Raw genomic sequence first — 22,988 nt, forward strand, 5'->3', positions numbered from 1 at the left:
ACAAACTGGCAGAGAGATGCACACTTCCCCTGTATCCCAGCTGACAGTCACCACAAAATCTAGTTTTTCTGTTCTGTTTCCCATCACTTGTGGGTTTTGCTCTTCCTTTCCACTTGTTGTTACTTCGATGGACCCTGAAGTCAACTAGAACTTTAAGGAGAGCCTAGCTTAAATGCTTCCCCACCCCATCCCCAATCACATAAAAGGGCTTTAAATCATAGCAGTCAGGTTTTCCTTAGGACAGAAATTAGAATTATTAGCTTTGTAGAACAAGAAAATTTCCTGCCTACTGGACAAGACAAGGTAAAGTAAAAGGGGCTGTAAAAAAATATGCTTACTCTGCCTTCCAGGTGAATTCTTTATTCCCAGGGAATGTGCAGTTTTCTTTCCCTTCAAATGTCCAGCCTTAACTACTGTGCAACCGCCCGGACAAAACAAACAAGGCAATCACTGCCCTGAATGTAATACAATCACATACTGCAAATGGTGAATTAAGCAGATGTTACTTGTCAGAATTTGCAAAGCCATAGCTTAGATCTGTCCTTCAATCAGCATACATTGCCCCACAACCACTGACTTGAGTGCAGTCACATCCTTGTGTGCCAGCTGCTGTATCCTGGACTCATTAGACTTGGAGATTCGCATGGTGATACGTTTCCCAGTGCTCTGCGTTTCTTCATTGCAGGATAGGACATGTATGTCAGCAGGACTAAAAACTCCCAAAAGATACCAGGTATTTGTCTCCAACACAACCTTCAGGAACTTTGATGTGAACACTTGCACAGCGATCAGGACTTGTTCTGGCTGTTACCAAGGGCAGGGTGAGTCTGATTTACACTTATTTCACAGGCTTTCCTCAGTCCCCGGCTTCCTTCCATTTCAGATTTAGATGTTTAGAAGTTCACAGTTTCCACAGACAACCATTGATAGATATTTCAGCTGAACGCCACAAAAAAGCACCGTATAATGACAAAGAATACTGGCCCAGTTTTAATTCTGTGATCTTGTCACTATGTTTGCTATAGGTGAATTACCAAAAGCTAGGTTTTGAGGTATTTGCATACCTGCTGTCCTTAGGTTTCACTGTATTAATAGTTTTCAACAGTGTCACTCTCTCTGTTTCACTTCCCCAACTGGAACAGATGGATAATGGCTCCCTGTTTGCAGGGAGGTTGGGCATAAGGTGACAATATGCAGATGCAAGATAAATGTTGTGCTAGGTGTGCAGCTCAGATGCACTGAGAATATCCCTGAGCTGGGATTGTAAAGATTTGCATAACAATCAGTCCTCAACATACTCACCCTCTTTAGTGTGTGCATTTTGCTGGCGTTTGGGTGGGCTGAACCAGCTCGTTTAGCTGCTCTGCTCTGCATAGGTTGAGGTTGCAGGTTCTCTACAATCTTCCTTGGAAATAGCTTCATCGCTTAGCTGAAGCCACATATCACATGTATTTTGAAGATAAAGGTAGCCTTATTTTTGTGCTGGTTTCATTTTCTCAGTGGAATTGTTTTTTATACACTAACTTGTTTCTGCTTCTTCATTCTGGGAAGTTTCAAGATGGATGATTTATTTAATAGCTATAACAACCTCACAGAATTTCACCAAACTCCTACCTCAGGCCAGCCTAAACCTTAGATGAATTTGCCTGAGATAATGTGTAAACTAAGCATCCTTTTGAGCTTTAAAGAGGTACCCAAAGGCTCTTTGAAGAATGTTTCAACTGCAATTACCTCTTAAATATATTTATATATAAATGAATACTGTCCTACAATAACATAACAGAAAAAAAGACTTCAAGAGTTGAGATCAAAGAACAGGAGGAATACTAAAATCTGACTTTAGAGAGGCTACAGTTGAGAATACGATAGTCAGATAGTGGTGCATGAACACCCATGCCAAAGCTGACTTGTTATGGTCCATGAGGCAATGATTTTCTGTCATTTCTGGAAATACTAATATGTTCAAAAACTCCCTGTGCTGCAGCCCACATGACCATTCCTCATTTTTGTAGTTACCCATGTTACAGTAATGAGAAGATCCTTCAGACACACTTTTCAACCAAGAATTTATTGTGCGAGGTGCAGTACATGCACACAAGTATATTTACAGGCATGTAAACAGTCCTTATCTCTAAAGATTTTGTCTTATAAATAAGGCAGAAGAGATCTATAAGAATCGCTGTTTTGGAGACTGTAAATTTTGGCATTGGGACTTGTGAAGAAACATTTGGAGTCACTGAGGAGATGTTAGTAGGGCCAGGAGAAGCACTTGGATCTGAGGGCACTGGACAGGTTGGACCTGGTCATAAGAAAGCAGTGGCAAATCCTACAGCCATCTTTCGTTCTTTATTTATTTATATTTATTTATTTATTTTCCTGAATCTCCCCTTCTTGTTGACTCAGCAGACATTTTTCCAGAGTGAATGTGGAATGAAGCTAGTCTCTTTTTCTCCAGAGATGTCTCCAGACTTGTTACTTGAGAAGGTCAGTCTCTGTTTCTGAAATGCCGCTTGTTCCCCCCAGGTGGATTCACAGTGAGAGCTGAAGGTCTGACCTTCATCAACTCACCTTTCCAAGTGTCCTTCCCCTTTCCTCACTCTGCCATCCTTGAGGATCTCGATGGCTCTGTCACGGGGCAGAAAGGAAGTCACCTCCTCCCTTCTACAGATATCCTTGCACTATTTTGTACAGCCAGTGCCAACTTCAGTCAAGATTCTGGTGGCAGTGTTTGTGGCAGTGACCTTGTTATCCACCGTATGTCTCTTCACATGTAAGTAACCATGCCACTTCTGAAAATCTGGTATGAGTGTTGCTTGGTATGTTCTATATTGAGAGGGCTGCTGGGTCTCAACACAGTCCCAGGACTCTTGCCCCCCTGCTGGGTCCTAAACTAGGTCAAAATCCTGCGCACTGGCATACATTAGTCTGGGTTTGTTGTTCACATGGTCTCTGGCACTGGTTTGGTTCTGGCTACTTGTTCCCACCCAGACAGATCTCAGGCAGGGTTTGAGAGGCAGCAGAAGGACCATTCCCAACTGGCAATTTGGATGGGGGCACCATGGTTTTGGGAGGGAACTGCATGGACAGCTATAAGAATTATGTATGCCATTGGCCTTCAGGCCAAAGAGCAGTCTGTGGTTTAATTTATTTACGAATTTAGTTATGGGCTGCCCAAGTTCAATATTTTTCTGATGTTCTCAGCAAGCTGCTTACATTTCTTACCTTGGTATCCTATCTGTAGTCTTGATTCCTGTGCAATTCTGGCAGTGTTAAGTGGACCTTTAAGTGGAGGCTGTGATGTTTTGCCATTTTGTTATTCAGATTACCAGGGGGATATAAAGTGACCCTTGCAGAAATAAGAATCCAGCTCAAGGTGGGGACTTAGGCTTAAAGTGAGATTGATAACCAGTCCCCAGACACCCAGACATCTAGTGGGTGAATTGCAAACTTTGCCAAGATTTTCTGAGTGGTGACCGACAAAATGTGAGAGAAACACTTCAGTTGATAAGATACAATATTTTAAAAAAACTTTTAATTTAATTAGATTTTAAGTGAAGTTCTGAGAGTGTTTCCTTTTATGCTCACTGTGAGAGATTTCCTCAAATGCTCCCAAAGAATAAGTGGTCATGAATAGGGATAGGTTTTCATCTCTTAAGCAGAAAATATTTGCCATCTGATTTCACTGTTATGATATTTTCATCAGATTCATGTATTATGTTTTCTACTAAAACTGAATTTGACATTTGATGGTTTCATTGTCCCAGCTGTCATGCAATGAATACCTATATTATATAGAAGATATACTAAGTTCATGGTGTATTAAATTAAAAGAAAGCTCTCCAGTAGGTATGTTTCTGTTGCTCTGTTAGAACATCCATGCCTTTCTTACTCACCTCATCAGGACTTTCTGATCTTTCATTTTGCTGTTCTTTGCTTGCTGCAAGTTGAATTCAGTCAATTCAAATCATCAAACCTTATTAATACTGACTCAGGCTCACAATCTAAGCAACTTGTTTCAGTCTATACATTTATGGTTTCCTATCAACATGACGGGATCAGACAATGATACAAGGGAGATATGAAACTCAAGAATAAACTTCTGTTATTGAGAGTGGCAGAACATTTTTGGCCACGAGGTAATTGCTTCTCCAGAGTTAAGATGCCAATTTTCACTTGATTTCAACAGGCACTTATGATAATACCAAAGTTCACAGATGGGAATGAAAACCTATTTGTTGTCTCAATCATAATACAGGAAGCCAAAGCACAAAAGAGCAAATCACTTTATGAGTGAAAGGGACTACAGTAAATCTGTGATGTAGCTCTCCGAGCTTATTCAGCGATCAAAAATTACTGTTAAGATTTGGCAGGTGAGCCAGAAGCTTAGTATGAGTGAATTCAAATTGGCTTGAAGACATATAAACATACTGTCCTGAAGAACATGTGTGGTCCCCACATAGACATGGACAACGTGTCCCACTAGACGTGATGGAAACCTGGGTCCTTCATTTGGTTGCCCATGGAGAGACATATAGTGCCATTTAAAATGCCCTCTGAGACCTCCCTTGGCTTGTCATTCTGTGGCAGAAGGGCAAGGATCTCCTGGAGATACTGTCAGATCTGGCATCTCTCACCAAAGGTTTTGATAGCTTGGGACATTTTAAGCAGGACTAGATGCCTCTATTTCTCTAATTTTTCTCTTAGGGTTGGTCAGCTGAATTGCCCTTTGGGCTTCTACTGACTGGACTTACTATGATGGTAGTGTCTGTAATGGGCACTTAGTCACTCAACGCATATTTAAACACCAGTAGGCACTTGGGTGTCTCAGTCCTAGACTAAATGACAGAATTTTCCTCTGCCTGTCCTCTACACTGGCTTCTGGGGAAATAAGACTTCTGCAAGCACAGGGAGCGTATGCACTCTGTACATTAATACGTACATGTAAGCACAGTCTGTCTCTTTTTTTGACTTCGTCTTGAATGCTTTCCAGTTTTGGCTGTTTGTACTGTTGAAGGCTCATAATGGTCCCTGGCATGTTTTGGCCCAGGACAGCTATCCCATGCCCAAGCAATTCATGAGCACAAGAGATCAGCGTGACCCAAGGAACTGTTTCTATTAGGGCAATGTAGATGTCCCTATGCTGTTTTGGAGGCTGAAGGAGTTTGTATGATGTGACCAGGCCATGCTAGCTAGTCTCAAGGCTGGAAGACAGGCAATGGGGATGGCCAGCTTACCAGGGGAGGTGTAGCCACAGGTCTGTGTGTGAGTGCTTACAGAATCTATGAGTAGATGAGGCACAGTTTTCTGTGTAGATATAAACACATCTTATGATGTAGGGTACATATCCTCCTTCCTGGTATCTCTTCAGACTCCCTGTCAATTATGACTACTAGACTACTAGAAGTTTGAAACAGAATGATACTTTTGAATATTGGTTTTCATTTCCAGAAGGATAGCAAATGGTTTTGGTGAGTTCTACTGGCACTGCCCTATATCCCACCTTTGTAATAACCCAGCCCTGCGATGCAGCCAGGTCTTTCCCAATATCTTTGATGGTTTTACGGCTCCCAGTGGATGTTCCAGCTCACTTCTGTTGCTGCACTTGTTTGTTCAAGCTGGACTTGTTCCTGCCTTTGAGCAGCTGGTACCTAAAGGGATCCAGTGGAGAAATCTGTTCAGCCAAGTACTATCACCAGTTCTATTACCCAGGGAGGACACTTGTGAATTCCTGGCATAAAAAAAAGGGGTGGAAAAGGCTTTTAATGATCTAAACATCCCTCCTGCTTTTCTTCCCATGCTTATCTTCCCTTCCCAGTGCCCTGCTTAACATTTCACTTTCTTTTTGAAGTACAAGTCTGAACCATTATCCATTTTTGGCTGTTTCAGGTCAGTAGTATACAGGCAGAAATCCTAAAGTGCTCTGTCAGAGGGCTGATAATAATTCATTTCTGTTTTATAAATCATGTTTCAGAAGAAAGAGGAAAAAAGCCACCTTCCCAAATAGGAAAAAAAAAAAAATAGCATCCTTCTTCAAAGGAGAAAACTATAAGGCTTTCAGCTACCTGCAGGTTTTGCATGTGATTACTCTTTCTCATAATGAAAACAAAACTCCACAATAAATTAAGAGCTGGGATTCATTCTAATTTAACAAAAAGCTTGCTGGGTAGAAGACAAACTACAACTGTGTTAGATGTCTTTCTGGACCAGTTAACTATAATGTCTTAGGCAAAGCAATTCCCTTTCTAGTCTGCTTTTACCTTGATTATATGGACCACCAGGTCTTTGGGTCGAGGCTGTGTGGGTGGACAGAGCTTCTCATAACATTGCCTGTAGTGTGATTTGAGTCCTTTTGGATACTGCCACAATGTAAACATTAATAATTCATAATAAATAATGTATTCAATACACCTTGTTGCTGCTTGTATCAAAAGGTGGTTAAGGAGCAAGTACAAATAGGATTTAATCTACACCATTGTTGTTAACTCTGGAAATGTTTGAGCCCTGACCTAGATATTGTCTTTGCAGTAAATTGCTTAAGAGTTTTAGTTTAGTCATACCAATGACTTCTCAATCGACCTTTTCTCTCAAGCAAGTACCATTTTTCCCCTTCTTTATTATTAATCTGCATGAGCTGGGAGTCAACTTACATCAAAGATACTTGGCAGTCCGAGTAGCAGAAGCCAGCCGTTAGCCTGTCCTCTGGAGGACTATGTAGTTAACAGAGTAGCCCTCTCAGTTGTGAGTATCCTCTCTGTGCTGCTTCCAGATCCTCTCTCCTGAGTAGTTCCTACCAGCCAAATCACTGTCATGTTAAGTTGAAAGACTGTCAGCATGCAGCCAAGAAAATGCAGTGAGTCAGGGAGGCGTTGGTCATGTGGACAGTGCTCCAAAATGGACCTGGTAGAGGAGCAGGGTGGGGAATGAAAGGAGATGAAAGGATTGAAGAATAAAAGTCAATGAATAAAATACCCACAGCATGATGAGAGGATGAGGGGGTGGGGAAAGAAGAAGAAAGTCTGAATTTGGTCCATATGTATTTGAAGAGTGTTCACAATAAAAAGGGAATATTTTAGGATTAATACAACAAAACATGACTAGGAGCAATTGGCAGAGGTTGAGCAGAGAGAATAAAGATAGATGGGTGACAGGAAAATATTCCTAAAACTGTTGTCTCTGGGATTCACCTAACCTCAGTAAAAAGATAAAAGTACTGTGGCTTGGCTGCCTTTAGTTTCTGATGAGCAAAGAATTAAAGATCACTCCGGAAGAAATTTTTCTGTTGTGCTCTGCCAGGCCCTGGAATATGGAACCTGTCAGATTTGCAACCTACTGCTTGTACTTACCATTTGTGTTAAGCTCTGTAGTTGGTAAAACAGGGGTGCTATCAAAACGAGGGGTGAAAAAGAGATTAAAAGCCTCTGAGTCCAAGCCTTAAGCACTGAATCCACATTTGCTGATCATCAGGCCAAAGTGATAGCACAAGAGTATCCTCATTTCAGTATGAAGTCACACTGTACAAGGAAAAGGTTGCAGGCAATAGCAGTAAAACAGCCCCATCTCCTGTGCCGTCTCTTGGTCTGGAGCAGTGCATTCTCTGTGTTCCTCAACACAAAAATGTGAGAGGCTTGCAGTGATGGGTTTTTTTTTGCTTCCCCTGAGTTTCAGGAATGGACTCCAGCTCCAAAAATCTTAAAAACTGAGGCAGGTAATGGATGTTGAGGAAAGCCCTAGCATGGCAACCTCTATCCCAGCATCCTCAGGCTCATTCCCTGACCCTGAGGGCAACTAGCAAGGCTTGGCCATGGCCGTGTTATTAACCTTCTCAGCCTGCAAAACATCAGGGAAATTGCGTCAGCAGTACCTTTTAGGCAAGATTGCCTGCCTGGGAGATGTCTGGGACAGGGCTAGTTGGCGCAAGCTAAAATCACGTCTGGGACCATTTTAATTATTTAAGTTACAATGTGGGTAATTGACTCTTAATCTTTGTGCTGGTTAATTTATCAGAATGCATGTAGTGTATTGGCACTTCCCCCCCCCCCCCCCAACATATGTTTGGGAATAAAAAAAAAGAGTTTTTTGTTAGTGAAAACCCCTAGAAGCCTTTTTTTTTTTTTTTTTCCTTTTTTTAAGAGAACAAGTATCTTGAGCATTTCTTGACTGTCTGTCCTCAACTCCTTCACACTAAAAACTTCCAGGGAAATCGAAATCCGTTTCCAAGCTTGCATTGCTGTAACAAAAGCCTTCTTCGCGAAGTCCAGTTGAAAGTTAAACTAATGTGTCACGTAAGCACCCTTTAAAGAGAGGTTTTATGTCTTTTAAAAATGTAATTGAAGCTTATAAAAGTCTTTATAAATTTATATGTGAGAAAGTTATTGAGTAGTCTGAAGAACAGCTTATGCCATGGCATAGCACAGCATGGCTGCAGGCTAGATATGGCTGTTCCAAATGCCACTGCTACCCATATTATCATGAAACTATGAATCTCTATTAATATTAAAACAAATTTTCATTAAAAAATTGTCATAACATGATTAAGTGACTTTAAAAGTTTCTTCACATTATGCATAATTTTTACAAGAGGAGAGCATTAGAATAATCGGCTGCCAGGCAGCACCTTGCGGCAAAGGGGACTCCAAACACTTCACGGCTGCGCATACCAGAAGGAAGTTTGCCTCTTGTTCCTTTTCATTTGCTTTCCCCTTCTCACTGCAGAAACCTGGTTCTTGCTTAGCACTGCTCTTGTAGTTCAAGCCTTTTATTGCTTCCCGCTCCTCTAGTCTGCTGCAGAGGAAAAGATTAACTTTCTTCTTTATAGCCTTAATTCTTAAATCTGGTCTAATATCCTCTCCTGTAGCGCATGCATTCAGTTGCTGCAAACCCAGCCACTGCTGATGGGTTAGTGTGAAAAGAACAGCGTACCCCCTACCTCCGTGTCTTTGAGTCTTGAAGAGAGTTCAAATGTTTACTCTAGTGTTGTTTTTCCTTTGATATTTACTTACTGTGGTGCCTTCAGATGAACACCCACCTGCTCTGAAACACCCTTACAACCACACTTCTCCCCTCGATGTGCACATGCTTAGTTGCTCTCGGGTTGTGCATCCTTCCTGTGTACATGACTGTATGCACACATGGGGCAGTTTATGTGCTCACTTGGCCTCATAACCCGACCCTGTCAGGGCTCCTGTGGCAGAATGTGCAAGGAAAGTATTAAATCATTGGCTGCTGACTGTTCAGTTAACCAACACATCAGCTAAACTTCTGAGACTGAACACCTACTGTGCTATACTTCCGGCATCTGAGACATCTCACCACAACAGCCATGAGAAATTTGGTTCCTAGTGGAGGACCCCTTTCCCTTTGCCCTGCAGCCTGAGGTATTCACAGCAAAGCCAGATCCTGCACAGGCTCATGAGTATACATGACAAGATGGTTCCCCAAGCCTTCCCTTTCAGCTTGACCATTGACTGGGATATTTCTGGGTGCAGGAAGGTGTATCTGGCATTGAGGCAACATTTTCTAGCCCTACACTTTCTTTGCTTTCAAGGAGAAGTATGGCAAGCCTGTTGGATGCTTCTTTTGGTCTGGATAGATCTAAGCCAGGCATGCCAGCTGGGCATCACTGTCATAACCAATGTATTATTAGTCCTAAGTTGGTGTTAATTGGAAGAGGACTGCAACTGAACAATGAGGTGCGGTAAAAACATGCCCAGAGTACCTGTGTCCAGATTTTCAGATCCACTTTGCATGCCTCAGAGCTCTGCCTAATGTGGGGTAAGTGGAGTGACAAAGGGGTCCTCTGCAGGTCTCTGCCGTGCTTACGTTGCAGAATTGTTTGAAGTGTTTGCTTACCGGCCACCTTCCAGCTCAGAATTTGCATCCAATTTTAACTTCCCTTAAAACACCAGCCTGTAAACTATTGGACCTGGGGAACTGATTTAAGAACAGAGAGGAGTTAGGAAGCCAGGGGTAGCAAACTCAAAAGCTACTTTAAATGAAGCCATCTTAGCTTCTCAGTGAGAACCCTCTCTGGTCCTGAGAGATCATCTCAATTCTTCTTTTACTTGAAATTCAGAAGGCCTATTGCACAGTGGCTATTCAAGATCAGGGACAAAGATCTAGTTATTTTTGAAAACACCAGTGGATGCAAAAACTCACTGATGGTAAGGGTTCATAATACAAGGCAGATTTGAATCATGTCCTTGGTCTCTCAACAAAGATACACACATTTACTGAAAACAGCCGAAAATTCTTAATTCTTGGCAATTAAAATAGAATGAACTGGGTTTGGGCCCAGCATCAAATCCATAAAGTGTTTAGTATGGTCACAATTTGGAATTAGTCTCCATTTGACCAACAAGAAATCAGACTGTTGATAGAAATATTCAAAGTTCGATGCTATATCGTTTCCTGTTTTAGAAGAGAAATAATCACAATGGATTATTGCACAGATATATCAAACAGAAAGCATTTAGAGCTAAGCACAGTGCCTGCCTTCATACACAGATATGGACCCTTAGGATAAGTAAGTTAATGGTAAACATAAACAGGAGAGTTAATATTTGTTCTACTTGGTGTTGTTGATTGGTTTAACATATCCTTTGTGGCCCATCTATGTTGAGCAGTTCTGCACAATACACTTGAGCTAAATTACATAACAGTTTATACAATCACAATCAGTAAATTGTGGCTCAGACTGTAAAGTCCTATCCAGTAATCCTGCCATATTTCTAAAGCAAATTGCTCCTTAATTGAAACCTGCTTCCATATAAAAATACAGCCTTTTCAATGAGTCATCCTTTTTTTTCCCCTTACAGTTTGTAAAGGCTTCCAGCAGTTTAAAGTGAGGGTTAATTTTGCATTAAGACCATTGCCTCCTAGTTTCTTTCAAATAAAGCCAGGGGAAGTTCAGGGGAAGGCTCTTTCCTCTGATAATGAAGCTCCCCATGTTAATGATGCGTGCAGGCTCCCTTGGATCCTCTGAATTAGAAATACTTGTGTGTGCAAGCTCTGCTGTGCTTCATTAACATTAAGGAGAGGTAGATTGGTGGCTATTTAGGGCACAGTGAAATCGCTGGCTATTTAGGGCAAATGGAAATGGTGCTAATTGTGGCTGGTAATTCCATTAGTAGGGTACTTCCATTTTGGTGTCTGTTCCTCATGTAGGTGAAAAAACCAAGCATGCTGACATCCTTTCAAGGGGACTGTAGTCTCAGGCTTAACATTGCCTTGTACCAGTTATCTTCTACGCTGAGGTACAAAGTTTTTCAGGTTTCCCAAATCTTTGCTTTGGTGAGTTGCTGCTCTGTATGTGTTTGTGGGTGTCAAGACCTCGAGCAAAGTATGTAAAAGGCAAGGACATAGCATTCCAGGTCAAGAAACTCCCAGAGATTTCAGGCCATAAGATATCTCCTGCTCCCTTTCCTTCCTGGGTCATGAACAAACATCCAGGTGAAAGTCAGGGAAGCCGGACTATCATGGTATGATACCATGCAAAGCCTTCTTCCTGTGAAAGGCTTTCTGGCATAAAAAAAGGGCATTTTCAAACCAAAACCTCACCAATGAAGATTCCCTGTCTCTCTATCCTAAACACAGAACCATTCACTGCAAAAGGAAGTTGGTAGTGTCTAAAGCAGTCAAAAATTTATTCTAGCTCTGAAGTCTATGGAGAGAGGACATGATACGGAGGATTCCCTGCCCTCTCTCTTGCTGGCTGAACACAGTGACTTCAGGGACAGGGGCAATAGTGACAATCCCTGCCTGGCTCAGCAGGCACGTCTCCTCTGTGACGGCCCCACCTGCCCAGGTGCCCGCACGTGACAGGTACGGGGCTCGGCAAGGGGAACCCAACAATAAGGACAATGGTTCATCTAGCTTGGAGATGTCCCCGAGGTTAGGTCGGCCTATGCCCTGCATCACAACTGCCTCCATAAAACCCGCAACGGGTCACTGTCATAGCGGACTCCCTTCTGAAGGGAGCGGAAGGCCCGATGTGCAGGCCGGCCCCACATCTCAGGGAAGCCTGCTGCCTCCCTCGGGCCCGGGTTAACGGTGTGAAGATAAAGCTGCCCGCCTGGTACCGCCCTCAGATTATGAACCACTACTGATTTCCAGGCAGGCAGCGATGAAGTTGGAACAAGAAGTCTGAGGGCAATCGAGAGAGACTTCAGGACTGTGGGATGACTGGTTAAGGGATCAGGAGACAGCTGTTCTCCTCTGCCCTTCCAGCTGCAGGGAATGGTGAGGGGAGAGACGGGAAGAGCCAGCAGGTCAATGCTTGGCTCCAAGCCTGGTGTTGCCAGCAGAATTTTGGGTTTTCCAATCATGGCTTGGTTTACATGCAAGCAGCCTGCTGGCAACAGATGGGGTACACCTGTCTCAAAGGAGGAAAAGGATCTGTGCACAGGAGTTAGCAGGGCTCATTGAAAGAGCTTTAAACTAGATTTGAAGGGGGAAGGGATAAAACCAGGCTGGCTAGAGATAAGCCTGTGGATGCCGTATCAATGTTTGAGGAACGGCGTGCTAACAAGGTCCTTTGGTGTGCTGTCTTAGTGGAGCTGGGAATGGAGATCCATGTGGCAGCAAAGACACAAGGGTTATTGGTGTGTTATAAACTATAGAAGTGCCTGAGAATGGTCATGTAGGAATTAGGGCTTCTCCCCCCAAAAAGGTGGCAGGATCAATAGTCAAACTGAAGTGCCTCTACACCAACATGCTCACCATGTGCAGCAAACAGGAGGAGCTGGATGACATTGCGCAGCAGGACAACTATGACATAGTTGCCACAACGGAAATGTGGTGGCATGACTTGCACAACTGGAGTACTGCAATGGATGGCTATAAATGCTTCAGAATGGATAAGCAAGGAAGTAGAGGCAGTGGGGTAGCCCTTTATCTTAGGATGAGTTTTGATTGTCTAGAGCAGGGGTCCTCAAACTATGGCCCACAGGCTGGATACGGCCCCCCAGGGTCCTCAATCCAGCCTCTGGTATTTACAGAACCCCCTCACCTCCCCCCCCCCCCGGGGTTGTGGGGGGAAACCAAGCAGCTGCAGACGACTTCCTGCCACTTCATCCGTGCACCGGCCCCCTGTTTAAAAAAAGTTTGAGGACCCCTGGTCTAGAGCTTCATGGTGATGATAGGGTTGAGTGTTTATGGGTAAGAATCAGGGGGAAGGCCAATAAGGCAGATGTCATGGTGGGAGTCTGTTATAGACCACCCAACAAGGATAAAAAAGCAGAAAAAATACTCTATAAGCAGCTGGGAGAAGTCTCACAATCGCTAGCCCTTGTTCTTGTGGGGAACTTCAACTTGTCATATGTCTGCCGGAAATGCACTACAGCAGAGAAGAAACAGTCTAGAAGGTAGAAGACACCTTCTTTACACAGCTCATCAGTGAGCCAGCCAGGGAAGGCAGCCCACTGGACCTGTTGTTTGTGGACAGAGAAGGACTTGTGGGTTATGTGGTGGTTGAAGGCCATCTTGAGTGTAGCAATCACAAAATGGTAGTTTTAGGTTCTTGGAGAAGTAAGGAAGAGGATCAGTAGAACCACTACCTTGGCCCTCCAGAGCATCGGCTATGACCTGTTTAGGGGCTTGGTTGACAGAGTCCCTTGGGAGGCAGTTCTGAAGGGAAAAGGACTTCAGAAAGGCTGGACATTCTTCAGGAAGGAAATCTTAAAAGTGCTGGAGCAGGCTGTCCCCATGTGCTGAAAGATGAGTGAGTGAGGAAGATATGGGCCTGGCTGAGCAGAGCTTTGGCTGGAAGTCAGGGGAAAAAAGGAGAATTTATGACCTTTTAAGAAGGGTCAGGCATTCAGGAGGGCTGCAAGGATATCATGAAGTTACACAGAGAGAAAATCGGAAGCCCAACTAGAACTTAATCTATCTACTGCTGTAAAAGACCATAAGAAATGTTTCTATAAATACATTAACAGTAAAAGGAGGGCTAAGGAGAATCTCCATACTTTATGGGATGTGGGGGAAAACATAGTGACAAGGGATGAAGAAAAGTCCAAGGTATTTAATGCTTTCTTTGCCTCAAACTTTAATAGTCAGATTGATTATTCTCAGGGTACCCAGCCCCCTGAGCCGGAAGACAGAGATAGGAAGCAGAATGAAGCCTCCATAATCTGAGGAAACAGTCAGCAAGCTGCTACACTGGTTAGATACACACAAGTCTATGGGGCTGGCTGGGATCCACCCAAGGATACTGAGGGAGCTGGTGGAAGTGCTCACCAAGCTACTTTCCATCATTTATCATCAGTCCTGGCTAACTGAGGAGGTCCCTGTTGACTGGGAGTTGGCAACTATGATGTCCATCTACCAGAAGGGCCAGAAAGAGGATCTGGGAAACTACAGGCCTGTCAGCCTGACCTCGGTGCCAGGGAAGGTTATAGAGGAGATCTTAAGTGCTGTCACATGGCACGTACAGAACAACCAGGTTATCAGGACAAGGTTTATGAAAGACAGGTCTTGCTTGATGAACCTGATCTCTTTCTGACAAGGTGACATGCTTAGTGGATGAGGGAAGGCTGTGGATGTTGTCTACCTGGACTTTGGTAAATGCTTTCACGTTATTTCCCACAGTATTCTCCTGGAGAAACTGGCTACTCATGTCCTGGATGGGTGTACTCTTTGCTAGGTAAAATACTGACTGGTTCCCTGAGCCCAAAGAGTGGTGAGGAATGGAGTTACATCCTACTGGCAGCTGGTCACAAGTGGTGTTCCCCAAGGCTCAGCATTAGGGCCAGTTCTGTTTAATATCTTTATCAATGATTTGGATGAGGTGATCAAGTGCACCCTGAGTCAGTTTGCAGATGATGCCGAGTTGCGGTGGAGCGTTGACATGCTTGAGGGTAGGAAGGTTCTACAGAGAGATCTGGACAGGCTGAACTGATGGACCAAAGCCAATTGCATGAGGTTCAAGAAGGCTCAGTGCTGGGTCCTGCACATGGGTCACAATGAGCCCACACAGCGCTACGGGCTGGCGGCAGAGTGGCTAGAAAGAACCTGGCATGTTGGTTGACAACAACTGAACACGAGACAGAAGCGTGTTCAGGTGGCCAAGGTAGCCAACAGCATCCTGGTTTATATCAGAAACAGCACAGCCAGCAGGACCAGGACAGTGATCATTTCCCTGTACTCAGCACTGGTGAGGCTGCACCTTGAAACCTGTGTTAGGTTTTGGGCCACTCACTACAAGAAAGACCTTGAGGTGCTGGAGTGTGTCCAGAGACAGGCAACAGGGCTGGGGAAGGGTCTAGAGAACAAGTCTTACGAGACACAGCTGAGGGAACTGGGGTTGTTGAATCTGGAGGAAAAAAGGCTGAGGGGAGACCTTATCATTGTCTACAGCTACCTGAAGGGAGGTTGTAGCAAAGTGAGGGTACATCTCTTCTCCCAAGTAGTAACAAGCAGTAGGAAAAATGTCCTCAAGTTGCACCAAGGATGTTTAGATTGGATAACAGCAAAAATTTCTTCACTGAAGAAGTTGTCAAACATAGGAACAGAGAGCCCAGGGAAGCAGCTGAATCAGCATCCATAAATCATAGAATCACAGAATGGTTTGGATTGGAAGGGACTTGATAGATCATCCAAGTCCCATCCCCCTGCCATGGGCAGGGACACCTTTCACTAGACCAGGTTGCTCAAAGCCACATCCAACCTGGTCTTGTAATAACTACCATCCCTGGAAGTGTTTAACAAATGCATAGATGTTGAACTTCGGGATGTGCTTTAGTGGTGGACTTAGCAGTGCTAGGTTAACAGTTGTAATTGATGATCTTAAAGGTCTATTCCAACCTGAACAATTCTATGATTCTATGACTTGTCTGTTAGAAGAAGGCATACAGGGAAAGGTGTATTTCACTTAAGTGTAGCCATGTGGAAGTTAACTGTCTAGTTGAAGATATTTATTTGGGGTGCCTTTGTAACCTCTTATCAAAACTGGTGTCTGACAGAGTTGGATTCACACTTCATTCACTAGCTAGTGAATTCACATTCACATTCATTAGCTAGTGAATCTACATGGCTACTGTGGAATTGCCACCTAACTTGCTGACAGATCAATCAGGTGACTTGCATCCCTCCCTATATCCCAGCAGGATTGCCCCCTCCTGGTTTTCTTGTCTGTCTTTAAAACTTCTTGGAAGTACTGGGGAGAAGTCCCTGAGAAAAGTGATTCAAGCTGTCTCATGAGAGTTCTCTTGCGATGAAGAGTAAGATGAGTAAAGAGCAAATCCAGGTGGATTTGTGTTGCACAGAGGATGGGTCTGAGTCTCTGTCACTTGCTGTGGCATTGTGCACCTTTGTAGCTCGATAAGGCAATTTCTGATGTGCAGGAGAGTTTAATGCTGCGTACTGTTGCACATTATATCGGGTGTGCTTCTGCTGCTGGAAATGTTTTCCTGAATACCTGTGCAGGTGCCGTTAACTGTGGCAATAACATGCTGCTTGTCATTTACTTGCTTAATTGGCAGCCTAATATCCTGGTCCAGTTAATGCCTATAAGAGGAGGTTTATTAGTAGTACAAAAGCTGTTTAATCCTTATAAACTCCTTCCAGTGAGTTTCATTGGTCTGCCAATATCTTATGGTTGACTGATTCCTTGCTGATTCATGCTTCTGTTTGCCATTGCTGTTTCTCAGCTAAATGTTTCTGGGAACCAGAAAGTTCTTTGCTGAAGTGACAGCCACCAGAATAACAAAAAACCCCTCAGTATTAATTTTAAAAGAGAAAAAAAAATCTGCAGGCAAGATGACTGTTGTTCTAATTATGTATTGTCTCCAAAGCAGCAAGGGGAAAGTCAACCAAAAATTACAAATATAAACATGATGACGTGAGTATTAGCACTGTTTAGTTTTGGTAAGCCACGTCCAGTCTGGAGGGTTGGGTAATATTCTGAGATGTCTGGTTGTAGGGTCATACTCCAATATTTTGAATATTGGGAATATGGAATATTCCCATTTTCTTTATGCTTAGAAGAGGGTTTTTTTTAAGCTTGATGTCAGCTAAAATGCCAAAACTGACTAAGTGGACTAAAGGTGAAACTGCCAACTTGCCTTGATCTTGCAGCAGCACTTGATTCATGTATAAATCTGCTGCATTCATCTTTATGGCAGAATCATGGTCCCAGGGTACCTTGGCAAGCCATCAAGGCTTCTCCTCAGCTAAGAATTAGATCTGCAGTCCTTGGATGTGTATCCCTAGCAATTGCCCATGTATAATGTGAAGAATGTAAAAAGCAGGAAAACAGTTGTGAGTTGCAGTTGTGCGACTGCAACCCCAATTCTCTTATAAGCATGTCTAGTGCTGGCAGGGCCAGGGATGGGAGATGCTGGTGGTGATGGGGTAAGACCCTTGCTAGAATTTTGGACACTTCTATCAGAGCTTCTCCTGTGTCTTTAGTGGCCTAGACAAACCTGTGCCAATCGTGCTCAGGTTGGGGAATAATCTCTGCCAGTTGCTGTTGAGAATAGTACCACAACGAGATACCTCAAATTCTCAGACAAGCTTAGGCAGTCTGTGCATGTGTGGGCAGTAAGGGGACAGGGAGAGGGTTCTTAGGCTAGGATTTATTCTTCCTGACTTTTGAGATCAAAACACAATTTCTAATGTGGAAGTCTTGTAATCCAAATTTGTTCAGGTCATGGAGAAACATCAGCTCCAGAGAACACATCTGACATCCTCTGAAGGAGCTAGATGCTCCTGATTGCCTACAGAAGGAGAGGTGACTTTCCCAGCCTCATTCCAGATGTGAAGTGGTAACACAGTGCAGCTAACCAGAGCATAGTTTCAGCCATGGTATCCATCAGTTTCAAGAGCTGTTGCAGAAATACAAGATGCTGAGGACCGGAGGGTAGATCTTTGTTTTGAAAAAGTGGCTTATGCTCAGGTGTTCTTGATCAATCAGACATGAAAAGACAATGGATGTTCAATGTTTGAACACCGGAAGAGTTAGCTGCATTTCAGCTTTATCTTTCCCTTTGGGTAGTTTGCTGCCATCATCTAAGCAGTTCCTGAAAGCAGAGTGTTCTGTATTTCTGGACTTTACGTTACACAGCCTTCCATTTCAGGGAAACTGGTGATCAGGGCAGTAAGAGGTTAGTCTGGCCAGGTGCCCAAATAATCAAGATCAGTTTAGTGTAATTTGAAAAAAAGTCTATGTGCTGGAAAAAGACAGAGACTGCCTCTGGTGAGGAAGTCAAGGTGGGTGGTTATACCCATCCCAGCTTCACACTGTTACTTCCTATTTTTAGTAAAGGTCTCCAGAGGCCTTACATCTAAAGGGTTTATGCCCACCCATGATATCATTACTACTGTTGATCCGTTCAGTGAGTTCTTTCTTCTCTGACTAGATTGAACAGAAATTAAGATGCAAAATTCTAGTGAAAAAGGGGTTTGAGTTCTCACTTGGATGGTCAGAAGAACTGCTGTACTAAAAGCTCCCCCATTTTGTGAAGGCTTTCATCAGTCTGCAGCAGCCCCAGCTTTGTACTGCCTGCTGGCCTGGGCGCAGAGCAGCTTTTGGAATTACACAGGATTTCTGCACCTTCAGCCTCGATGAAACTTTTGACCACTCAAGTGTACGTGAGTAATCAGTAAACTTATCAGATTTTATGAAGAGGATGATCCTAAAAGTTGAGCCTAAGGCTCATGAGTCTGGTGGATGGTGAAATACTCTGACAGCGTAGGAGCTGGTACCCTGGCTCTTGCCATTGTTCTCCTCTGGCACAGGCTTTGCTCCTCTGTGTCTTTATTCCTCCCACCCTTTCTCTCTCTTTCTCTTTTTACAGCATTTCAGGCAGAGATTGTTTCTTACCATATTTGTGAAGAGCTACACAAATGAAGTCACATTCTGAGAGAGAGCCAGCATATACTACTGTAATTCAAATAAACAGAGAACTGTAAAGGTTGCAAAATGACAGAGTTCAGTGAAAAAATGTGATTCTGTTTTTTTCTTCCAGAAAAGAGGCTCCAGACATTCCCTATAATTTAACTGTGAGTGACAGCAGGAATAAGACGACCACAGTCAATTATGTCCGTGATACTTTATCAAACCTGTATGGCTGGATGGTTCTCCTCTTGGATAAAGAGACTTATGCATTGTCATTTGACAACCCTTTGGTCAGCAAACAGCTCCAGGTAACAAGGGAAATTTTTATATTTTCGAAATTATATCTGGAAGAGATAATCATGCTTTCATCTTTCTGGGCAAGCAGAGAGAGAGAAAAAAAAGAAGTTAAGTGCACTGAGAAAATCTATATATGTATAGGCAGGGTTTAGATATGATGACCTGATCCCTGAATCTCTCAGTGTAAATTTGGAGCAGGAAGATGATTTTGGAAGTCTTACATGAAAGTTCAGTGCAGTGTTTAGGAATCCACAAAATTTTTACTGTCTTAAGACATACTGAAGCATGGTCTTCAGAAGACATTGTTCCTCTGCACCTTTTAAAGATGATGAGGGGAGTTGGTTTTTCACCATCACCTTCTACTTAATTTTACATCTCTCTCCCACATTTCCAATACACATTTTGCAAAAGAATATGTTGCCTGTGAGGAGCACCATCCTCTTTATCCCTTTATACTGCACTCCATGGAGCTCTAATCACAGGCACAGGCGTGTTTATTTTGGTTCCCTCTTCTCCAGTATTCAGTGACGTTTAGCAACTTCATGACTGGGAATTACTTGCTGGTAGAACACAAAGATCTTCCTGCTCATCCTGAGGTTGTGGTGTCCTGTGGGACAAGGACTGGACAGCCACTCCAATCGCTGCCTTCATATGGACATCATAGGAGCTGTGACTGGTATCTTGACAGCGGCCTGAGGAAGCTAACTTATTTGGGTAAGTGCAATATGAGGGATGAAATGTTCAAGAATGGTGGTAGAGCTGATGTCTTTTTAATTTAAACCCCCAGACTACATAAGGCCTCAGACACAAGTCTATCTTTCAATGGTCTTTCAATAAGTGAGAGGTCTTTCAAAAAGATCAATCAAATAGGTAAATGAATTCACATCAGGTCCATCTCCATCTGATCTATCTGATGTTTGATCTATCAACAAAAGGAATGTATCATAAATATTGGGTGATGTGACATCAGTTGCATTTGAATTGGTGTTTTGGAGAGGTAAAGGTATTAAATTCCATTAATGATCGCTGTTGTCAGCTGGTCCCATATCACATGTATCATTAATAAATCATGTGCAATCTATCTAGGCTGAGACCACCGAAGGCAATAGGATTACTGGGTGAGAATTTTTCCTATAATTGTAAACTTCCAAAGACATCATAGACCTTTGCAGTTGTTGTATGTTGGCTTTATACATTATATCATGAAGTATGGTGGTATTTTTTTTAAGAAATTCCAATATTTACTTATATGTATTTAAGTTTCATTTATTCTTTTGAGTCTGGGACATTTTCCACAACCTTCATTCTCAAGTAAATGATTATATAAGGGCCCAAGGTCTATATGGAAAAGGCAAGGTAACTATTGTTGCCATTATTAATAATAGTAGAACCAGGAATTACGAAAATGTTTCAGTGCCTTTGAGAAGCATAGCTTATCCTTTATAACTGTCATACGTGGAAGATGAAATATACATGCTGATTTTCACAGTAACAAAAAAAAAAACCTGATCTAATCTATTAGGTTTAATGAATTTCTCTTGATTTGCACTGATGAGATGGCAAGCAAATGGCATTCTCATGTAGGATCCATTTAGGAATTAGTAACTAGAACCATCAGTGGGACAGTGAAGAGGAAAACACAGCTAGAATGAGGGCAGGCAATCCACTGAGTTTAGTCTAACAGCAATGAAAACCATCCAGTGTACATTTGAGGAGAAATGGGGAAGCCCATACCTTGACCTCAGTCTGAGGGTCATGTTGCATTCATATATGGTCCTGTGGCCAACTGGCATTGCACAGCTTGTGTCCATACAGCTTAACATTGTATCTCTCAAAACAGGCTGGATGCACCCAGGCTTCAAATTAGGAAAGAGCCCTGTCCTGTGCAAACTCCCAAACCGTAATGGTCACCATCTGGGAGAGTGCATTCGTCTGGGCCAAAGCTGTGCCAGGAACTTGGTCAGCAATATAGCCATGTAGGTTATTGGGGGCCAACTCTTAGTTTCATGTCCTGAGCCTGTTTAGTTATACTACAGATATAGATTGGCTAGCATAAATCTAGCTGTTGAGTCTAAGCCTCACCCAAGATCAGGCCAGATATCTACTGAAAGAAGAAACATGTTTTTATTATTTCAGTTTACTAACAGTGTAAATTGGTTACTTCCAATATAAAAATCAACTTTTTTTTTGGTTTGGGTATCCTGAATTGCACTTTCATAAATAAGGCAGTATGGTGACACTCAGAATGTGACATTTATATCTTGGCCAACTACTGTTGAAAATAGAGCAGGTGGCAGTCTTGGGAATATTGGGACAAAGAAATCTGTCTGGTATATGTCACTCTTGCACCATAGATACTTTCTTGTCCATCTCTTCATTTCACCTTGATTATTATATTATGAAGAGCTCATTGTTTTCTCTCATTTTAATAGAGAGAGAAACAATCATCCCAAGTATATGAGGGGAAATTTATGAAAACACCTAACATGTATAATTCATGCTGTGAACATTTTCAGAAAGGACTTTTATAGCAGTGAGATCAATAATTCAGTGTCAGGTACCCAATATCTGATGCTGTTGGTAGGGTAAGTCTGAAACAAAGCGAATGGGTTCCTTGCCCTGGTGTGCCGTTTAATTTCTCTCCTAATCTCCGCTGTGCGAGCCGAAAGGGTGAGGATAATTAGCCATCAGAGCAGACTCGTGGCATGTGGTGGACTTTCCATCTCTCAGGGTCCTTAGATGATGCTTGGCTGTCTTTTCAGAGAAATATGCTCCAGCTCTATGAGAAGCTATTAGAAACCTCATGAGGCGAGATTCACGCTCAGTAGGAGGTCAGAGAAGGCTGCCACAATAGTCCCTTCTGGCCCTAAAAACCCACTGGTCCACCCACCAACCTGGAGAGGACAATGTTTGAAGGTCTGGCCTTCAGAACATGTTCCTGCCTAACTCTGCAGGCTGTTTCTTTATTTTTTATTTACATTTAAGTATGTGAAATAATTAGCTAACTAATTAATCCCGTTTACAAGCTTTGTCAGATTCTTCAGCTGCCAGTCATGCCCAAGCCCGGGGCCGGCGTTGAGTCTCAGCTCCCTCCTTCATCTGACTTGGTCTCCATGGCTACAGGCTGCATCTGCTGACACCCCACTCTCTATTTACTGCTTAATTAAGAATTTCACGCTAAGCTCTTATCTGCTGCTAAGAACAAGAACACACTGTTAAGAAACTCCAAATTTAGGCTGCTGCACAAGGAAAGCCTTTCTTGTTGTCCTGACTGCGTGGAGCCTCTTTAACTACCCTCTTGGCAACTGCGCTGCCACCCTTCAATCAAAAATCATTAAATGGGGCAGAGATAATGAGCATGTAGCATATCAAAAGGAGGATGTTTGCTCGGGCTAAGGAGGAAAAGCTGTAAGGGCCTATAAGCAGCCGCCACTTCAAAGGGAGAAGGGGCTGATAAAGAGTCATTTGTTCCTGTTTGACTTATGTAAAAGGTCTGGTATGTCGGAGTCCCGTCTCGCAGACGCGGGTCCCCCCTCTCGATGCTCGTGTGTCAGCAGTCAGGCAGCTGGGCGCAAACAGCATCAGCCCAAGCATATAATCACTGGACTCCACACCAACAATGGGCACTTGTAGGGGGTGGCGGAGGGAGGGCTGGGGGACAATGGGAAGACAATTATTGCAGCTGCTCGGGAGGGCCATAATTCTTCCTGCAGAAAGTAGCTGGCTCTTGCAGGGCGGAGGGGAGAGCTTGAGCGTATTAGTCATCCTCTGACTTTTGGAAGCACTTTGCCGTGCCGGTGGGGTTTCGACAGCTGCTGGTGTACCACCTCTTTCCAATAATTGTACATTCTGGCAG

At 43.2% G+C, this 22,988-nt stretch overlaps 1 protein-coding gene across 4 annotated transcripts in view; it reads left to right on the forward strand.

Annotated features, from left to right (window-relative positions):
- PKHD1 (PKHD1 ciliary IPT domain containing fibrocystin/polyductin) overlaps nucleotides 1–22,988 on the forward strand; it is a 280,766-nt gene that overhangs the window by 142,931 nt on the left and 114,847 nt on the right. For all 4 annotated transcript variants that reach the window (XM_056343184.1, XM_056343183.1, XM_056343185.1 and 1 more), the window contains 4 exons: nucleotides 686–821; nucleotides 2,524–2,770; nucleotides 18,966–19,143; nucleotides 19,651–19,846. In XM_056343184.1, coding sequence (XP_056199159.1) covers nucleotides 686–821; nucleotides 2,524–2,770; nucleotides 18,966–19,143; nucleotides 19,651–19,846 — 757 coding nt within the window. The remainder of the gene's footprint in view (nucleotides 1–685; nucleotides 822–2,523; nucleotides 2,771–18,965; nucleotides 19,144–19,650; nucleotides 19,847–22,988) is intronic.

The sequence above is a fragment of the Falco biarmicus genome, chromosome 6, assembly GCF_023638135.1.
Source record: "Falco biarmicus isolate bFalBia1 chromosome 6, bFalBia1.pri, whole genome shotgun sequence".
NCBI classification, from domain to species: domain Eukaryota; kingdom Metazoa; phylum Chordata; class Aves; order Falconiformes; family Falconidae; genus Falco; species Falco biarmicus.